Source organism: Oncorhynchus mykiss, chromosome 13 (genome assembly GCF_013265735.2).
Source record: "Oncorhynchus mykiss isolate Arlee chromosome 13, USDA_OmykA_1.1, whole genome shotgun sequence".
NCBI lineage: Eukaryota > Metazoa > Chordata > Actinopteri > Salmoniformes > Salmonidae > Oncorhynchus > Oncorhynchus mykiss.
The window spans coordinates 47,984,491-47,992,007 of NC_048577.1; the positions used below are offsets into that span (position 1 = coordinate 47,984,491).

Below are 7,517 nucleotides of genomic sequence, written 5' to 3' on the forward strand. Positions count from 1 at the left end.
AGCCAATTGTAAACTGGGGATTATTAGGTGACCGTGATGGTTTGAGGGCCAGATTGGGAATTTAGCCAGGACACCGGGGTTAACACCCCTACTCTTACGATAAGTGCCATGGGATCTTTAATGACCTCAGAGAGTCAGGACACCCGTTTAACGTCCCATCCGAAAGACGGCACCCTACACAGGGCAGTGTCCCCAATCCCTGTCCTGGGGTATTGAGATATTTTTTTTAGACCAGAGGAAAGAGTGCCTCCTACTGGCCCTCCAACACCACTTCCAGCAGCATCTGGTCTCCCATCCAGGACCAACACTGCTTAGCTTCAGAAGCAAGCCATGTCAAGTAATCTAATGATAAATTAAATTGATTTATTTTAAATAATTGTGTGACCTTTTATCAGTCTGCTACTGAATAATCATCACATAATCAAATCGTCAGAGGACAGGGAAATATACAAAATATTCTATGAATGTATTATATTTTATTTTACAACGAAAAAATTAACATCTTTATCATGAATGGAAATTCATACATTTATCATTATTAATAAAATATTTGTTCAGGTCCACATCAAATGAAACTGACAAAACTCTCATCTCCCATAATGCATTGCCCGTTTACCACAAGCTGCCAACTGAGTTCTTTACCAATGCAAGTAAACTACGAGATGCTCTTTTTGGAAAGGGAGCACCCCTTCAGCTTACTTTATTAATTTCTATAAGGTAGGTAAAATAGTTTATTTACAACTATTTTCCAATATAATGGGTCCTCGGCAACATGTTTGTTATAACGCATGTTATTATGGATGAATAGCGAGCTAACTCCAGCTAGCTAGCTAAAGTCGGGTTGTCAACACAGTCGCTGGCTAACGTTAGCTGTGGTTATATTGCGGCTTTGTTTACACACTGTTTACAAAGGCCTGGATGCAAGTAGCTAGCTAGCCACTAACCAGCTATCGTAATCAGTGCACTCACCTGCAGCAAGGAACGACGAAGGGTAGGTAACCGGTACTACGTTGAACGGGCAGCTCCCATTTTTCTCTAGTAACGACGTTAGAAAGAAATAATATTTTAGAAATTGATTCTATCTCGAAATGGTATCACGCAATGCGACATTACATTTTGTAGACTGAATTTGCTGTCACGAGTTGCAAATTAATAATCATCAATAATAATATTAATGCTTGGTTTAACGAGAAATTGTTGTTATAGTGATGCATTAATAGTACAGATGTAGGATCTTAACTTGATCACCCTTTGTTGCTGAGAAATTTCCTGCACGGCAGGAAACACAAACTTAATAGTGTATTCAAGGTTTTTAAAGGCTTCTAACGTTTGTAATTTAGCTTTAAAATGTCTTGACATGATTTGCCCTAATCAAAAACGTACCAATCCCTACAAAACATGTTCATTGATTATAATCCACATAGCTAATAATTCACATTTCCTGTTGCTTTATGATAATGTTCCTGCTGTAGCAAACTGCCTCAAAGTAAAATCCTACGTCTGTAGCTATTGTGTAGAAAAGCTGCTTTTGAAATCCTACCTATATAGGCTAGGTTTGAAGTTTGCCTACTGAAGAACCTATGGGCTTAACCGTCTTTGTGACTGTATTTGTCTTAAGGTTATGGAGCTGTCGTCTCAAGACCCTCATCCTATGGCTTTGGATCTCTCAAAGAGATGTGGGAAGAGTCATCTGAATCCCAGGACCACAGAGGTTCTGGACCTAATGAAGAAGCCCAGCTGGCACAGCATCACTGATGACCATGTGTCCATGCCCTGCATGCAGCTCCTCTCTGAGAAAACACTAACAGACACAGGTGTCAGACTTTCCTACGGGACTAGGACTTGTGTTCGCTCCCCCCTTTTACATAATGGTATGGACAGAAGCTTACGGGACTCAGGGTTGTACGAGCCACACCCTACAGAGAGCCTAAATGCAGAGAGTCCCATTTCTGAAAGTATTGAGGGAGACGAGAGTCAGAGTGACTCTGATGTCATTTTGCTTGTTTCCAGTTCTAAGGAAGCACCCTCACCTCAGGACTATTTAGACAGGGGATCTGTTAGTCCCTTAGTGGATTCTCCGTCCCCTGGCGCTGTCTCTTTGGGTGAAGCTAAAGGTTGTTTTCTACTGCCCCAGACACTGAGTTGCCCCAGTCCTGACAATACATATTCAGAGGATTCATCTGAAAGCACAGAGGAGATGTCAGTGAATGCAAAACCTGTTCTTAACCTGTCGGAATTAGCCGCTGTGTATGGGAAATATGTCAGGGCTCCTGTGGATATCTCAAGTGATGATAGTGATGTCATTGAAGTTCCCATCACCAATGAAAAGAAAAAGATTCACACTTTACCTGTTTGTCTTCAAAATGAGAAAAGTCTGACAGGTGAAGCTAGTAATATTGTAAAAAAAATCCTTTCTACACATCCTAGAACAATACAGCCTGGGGTCAGCTCTCAGAAACTCATCAACAATGTCACTCGCCATCATTCAAAATTACATACCAAAAACTCAAGTAGAGTATTACCCAAGGAACATTCTGGCAACACAATGGACTCAAAAGAGAAGTCATCTAGTTCAGAGGATGAGTCTTGGTTACAGCCAACTGTCTACCTGTACAGGTGTGTCGTAGAATCTGATGACTCTGATGTGGACCGTCGGACAGTTCGACAGGACCCCTCTGAGAGCCTACGTTCCTCTAGAAGGCTACAGAGAGGATCATCACCTGCTACAGAGTCAAGGACCAAGGCCACACATGTGGAAGACACCCAACAGGAGTGGACAAAGCCCTCCTCACCCTGGAGCAAAAGGTCAGGAACCAAGCAGAAAACCCACCAGAGAAGCCCAGCAAAGCAGGCCTCAAGTAGTAGAAAAGCAGCAGCAAGTAAAACAAAACGGAGGAGGGAGAAACACAAACAAGCCGGCTCATCCTCCATGTTCTCCCATGAAGAGGCAGAAATCAAGCTGAAATATGCAAACTACAAACAGGACAAAAGGGCCAGTAAATCAGAGGACTTTTGCCCTTTTGTGCACATGGAGCAGAGGGAGTACTCTGCTTGTACAGTGATCAACGATCAGCAGGAGGAGAAGGATGTGACGCGGAACAAAGGACAGCAACAACAACCAACTGGGTCTTTGTCTGGTGTCGTTCCTAAGACGTCTTGTTATCGTCTGGGTCGCCTCAGCTCAAAGAGTAAGTGTCAGCCCCTAATGGTGTGCTGCCTGTGTGGTGGGTCTGCTAATGCTGTGGGCCTAGGGGACCTACACGGACCTTACTATCCAACTGAACCTGCTTTGGAGGAACAAGGCAAACAGCAGGCCCAGAGGGAAGAATTCAAGGACAGTGAACTGTCTGTAGATTGTAAGATAGGCCTATGTGGTCAGGTAGGGGAGAATGGGTTACATGAACTGAGCAATGCTGTAGTTGATGACTGCTGCATCACAGTCAGTGATAGTGAAAGCTCCACATTGCCTTCAGCCAAAAAGCTCAGAACAAATGGCTGCGTGATGGATGGCCACAGTCTGCCTGTGGTGCCCCACAACACCAATGAATGCTGGATCCACGAGGACTGTGGCATATGGTCCACAGGTGTTTTCTTGGTTAAAGGAAAGCTCTACGGCTTGGAGGAGGCTGTTCGGTTCGCCCAAGAAACAGTGAGTAAAGTTCAACGATACCTCTTTGTTTGAGATAATGTGCATTTGTGCTTGCGTATTCCAAGTGCAACATAGATGAGAACATAACTGAATAAGGTCAAACTGAAGCAGCTCAGATAGACAGAGGACCATTATGCTTGTGACTAGGTAACACACAGTGCCTTTCTCCTTCACTGTTTCCTTGGCCTCTCATATACAGCTTTATGCAAACATGCTTTTTTACATGTCCTTTCTTTTCCAGGTGTGTTCAACATGCCACGCAGCAGGTGCAACCATGGGCTGCTTCCAGAAAGGGTGCCCCAATAAGTACCACTACTGCTGTGCAGCTCAGTCAGGTGGGAAGCTGTCCTGCTCTGCCTATGTACAATTATGTCAATGAAGAAACATTGTGTTGACTAAATGTTTTATTTTCTATCTATCTTTGCAGGCTGTGTGCTTAATGAGGAAAACTTCTCCATGAGATGTCCAAAGCACAAGGTAGATGTAGCAGTTGTCATTCCAGCAGTACCTGGTAAAATAACAAAACACAGAATGTTTAAGGAAATATATGTACATTTGTGAATAGCTATCTTACTAACATTTACAAATGTAGGTGTAATGATTAATAAATGGTGAGCAAACTGTTTGTAAATGCCTTATAAATGGTTTATTATGGACCCTTAAAATATAGGGTTGCCTAAAGATCATTACTTTTTGATCTGAGATCTAGGCTATTAGCGCAGTGTTTCTGAAATATTGCACTTTTGTCCTTTCCAGAATAAATCATTCAGAGGTGTGAACATGCCAGAAAACAGATGACAGGAGAGAAGGAATTGGACACCATGGAAGGTATGTGATTTTCTATGCCCTTGACATGTTACATTCATCATGTGAGACCAGACGGTTTAAAATGTACTAACTATAGATGTGTGTCCTTTGGAAGAGCTCCGGGTTTATTTGTAAACAGGACGGTATTTAGTCATTGATGCTCATCAGTCAGACTGTGAGAGATCTGTGATTGTGCATCATGTTAGAGCTTGTTTTAGTGTTTGGAACAGCTAGGCTTCCCTAAGACTGTGTTGATTTAATTGTTTTCTCCACAAATAAGTTGAGCATCTTTACCCACAGTGTGTTTAAAACAGGATTTAGGGTAAGATTTGACTATTGTTCAAAGTGACATCTAACTCAAACAAGTTCGTGCTAATGATCCTCTGGAGCACGTTGTTCCCAAACTGGGTCGGGACCCACTTGTGGGTTGTGGCAGGGGTCCAGGTGGGTCGTGGGATTACATTTTTTGTCCATTGCATTTTTACCAAAAAACATGTAAATAAATTGATGATACATTTTTGGGATAGAAAAATGCTTTATGTGAATTTAAATTATTAAAACCAAAAGAAAATATGTAGAAAATATAATGGACCTACATATTTGTAAATAATAGCCTATAATCTTTGAGCTAGACAACCAGGCCCCATTGATTTTGTTATAATGTTTGAGCTGTAGGAATACAGCACTAATCTGTCAAAATGTGTAGAATTGCAGGAAATGTGCTTAAGATCTGCCACATTTTCTCCCAGCTCCATTGCAACATGTATACAATTGCAGAACAACATCTTCTTTATAAAGCAACATTTATTTAAACTTCACGGCAAAATGTGTAGAATTGCTGGAAATTAGCTTCAAAACGTAAAATGTTTCTCTCCACTGCCAGATTAGATTTTTTTACTTATTGTTTTTATACTGTATTTTTGACTTGTTCTGTCTGTGTATGTTTTTTCACAGCTCAAACACTTAAGGTGGATTGCAAAGCTAAAATGTTTGGGAACATTAACATTTACATTTTAGTCATTTAGCAGACGCTCTTATCCAGAGCGACTAACTGGAGCAATTAGGGTTAAGTGCCTTGCTCAAGGGGAAAACGTTGAAAGATTTTTCACCTAGTTGGCTCAGGGATTCAAACCTGCCACCCCCTGCTCTAGAGGATTCCAAATTCAATTTGGATTATTAGTTGATTAAGGAACACACACACAATCTACAGTGTCCGTTTGACAGGGATTGTGCACAGAAATGTCAGAAAAGCCATGATAATTACTTTGAAGTTTAAAGAGGTTTGAATTCCATATAAGAATCCTAACAGGAAGGTTTAGAGGTACAGCCAGTCGCTCTGCTGTTGATGAGTGCAGGTAGACCTTCCCTCAGTGAGATGAGCTGTGTGGAACATGAGAACCTACCTAGTGATTGGGACCCTGGCAGGACAAGGTGTGAAAAAGAAATGACACTGATTTGCCAACTGTGCTAAAAGAATATCCTCAATCTGCTGCAAGGGCTTCTGGGTTAACATTCATAGCCTACCATGTTGAAACTAATTTGATGTTCTCTGCAGTTGTAAAAATATATATTTTAGCCCGAGATAAATGAGTGAATGTGGTGCAGAAAGTATGTACTTTCACACCCATGTCTATTTCAGTGTGTGACCCTAGCTACTATATAGCTGTACTGTAAACTTGAGCAACTGATTATTTTTGTCCAATTCTATAACAGTATCACTGTTCCCTTGTGTTTCCCTGACAGCTAAACCCCATTGGCAGCAGCCATCGGATAGATACTCTCCTTCACCCCAGAGAAGAGGCTGTGGAAGAACTGCAACATTCTATTCATGTTTTCTTTTATCTCTTGAATGTTTACATTGAGTCCATGTTACTTTAGTATTATTAATGATTCTGAATTGATTGTACCAGTGAAGCCAAATGCTCTTATTGTGTGTCTGCCTGCAGATGGCCGTAGTCTTTTTGGCCCATCTCCACTGTGGAAGCTTGAGAGTTGTGTTGCCAGGTTTTGTTGTGCTGTTTGCTTTGTTGAAAGACCAAAATGTTTTATTTTGTTTAAGTTTTATATCTATGTTGGTCTTTTTACCTTTTAATACTGAATTGACGATTGACATGTTTTTGTGTTCACAATGTGTGACAGACTTGCTATTGTTTCCTTATTTGATAGGAACCTTTATTTAATAGGAACCTTGAGAGGACAATAGTTGAGTTCAGTATTCATCCTAATTAACAGTGATTGAAAGGCCAACCAGTCACTCCCCTGATAATATGACTTGTTTTGCAAGATTGCTACTTTGAAATTCAGATTTCTGTACGTTACTATAAGGATTTTTGCATCTCAGATTATCCTGGTGGTATGCTTTGGTAATCATTCGGAACTAAAGGGCAACAGAGGAAGTGATGGATCTCCAGAAAGGCTTCTGTGGCTGCGCTTACACAGGCAGCCCAATTCAGATATTTTTCCCACTAATTGGTCTTTTGACCAATCACTTCAGATCTTTTCGCATCAGATCTAGTTCAGATCTGATTGGTCAAAAGACCATTTTAGTTAAAAGAAATATCAGAATTTGGCTGCCTATCTAAATTCAGTCATAAAGGCATATTTATTTTCTATTTATGATTTAATCATGTTGTGCATATTTATTTATGTAATGTTCAGCTGACATGGTGGTAGTGCTGCTCAATGAGGAAAAGGTACAATGTCTGTTTTGCACAAAGTTTGCAAAGGTTGGTACATTCAACCCACTGGGCACACACTGGTTGAATCAACGTTGTTTCCACGTCATTTCAATTACGTTGAACCACTGTGGAATAGACGTTGCATTGACGTCTGTGCCCAGTGTGAAGTGATTTTGAATTTGACCTGATATCATTGGCTCCAGAGATTATGATTTTATACTGGGTTCTGTTAATGCAGTCCATTAAGGAAATGTATGGGTGTTCCAGTCTTACATATGTGTGAGGAAGAGATGGCTGACACATGGAATTAATTGTCTGTAACAGCTTGTAACTGTTGCCTTTTTGTCACCTGTTTGAATAAAATCGGACATTCCTGTGTACGT

General features: G+C 40.9%; 1 protein-coding gene across 2 annotated transcripts; it reads left to right on the top strand.

Moving 5' to 3' along the window:
• The first annotated feature begins 298 nt into the window (after nucleotides 1-298).
• LOC110486616 (transcription factor 20) lies at nucleotides 299-7,517 on the top strand. 2 transcript variants are annotated; one of them, XM_021558358.2, is made up of 6 exons: nucleotides 299-717; nucleotides 1,619-3,649; nucleotides 3,891-3,984; nucleotides 4,077-4,126; nucleotides 4,406-4,477; nucleotides 6,200-7,517. In XM_021558358.2, the coding sequence occupies exons 2-5, from the start codon at nucleotides 1,622-1,624 to the stop codon at nucleotides 4,445-4,447; spliced, it is 2,214 nt and encodes a 737-aa protein (XP_021414033.2). In that variant the 5' UTR covers nucleotides 299-717; nucleotides 1,619-1,621; the 3' UTR covers nucleotides 4,448-4,477; nucleotides 6,200-7,517. The 2 variants fall into 2 exon arrangements, with proteins under 2 accessions (XP_021414033.2, XP_021414035.2); XM_021558360.2 differs by lacking the exon at nucleotides 299-717 and adding an exon at nucleotides 746-991.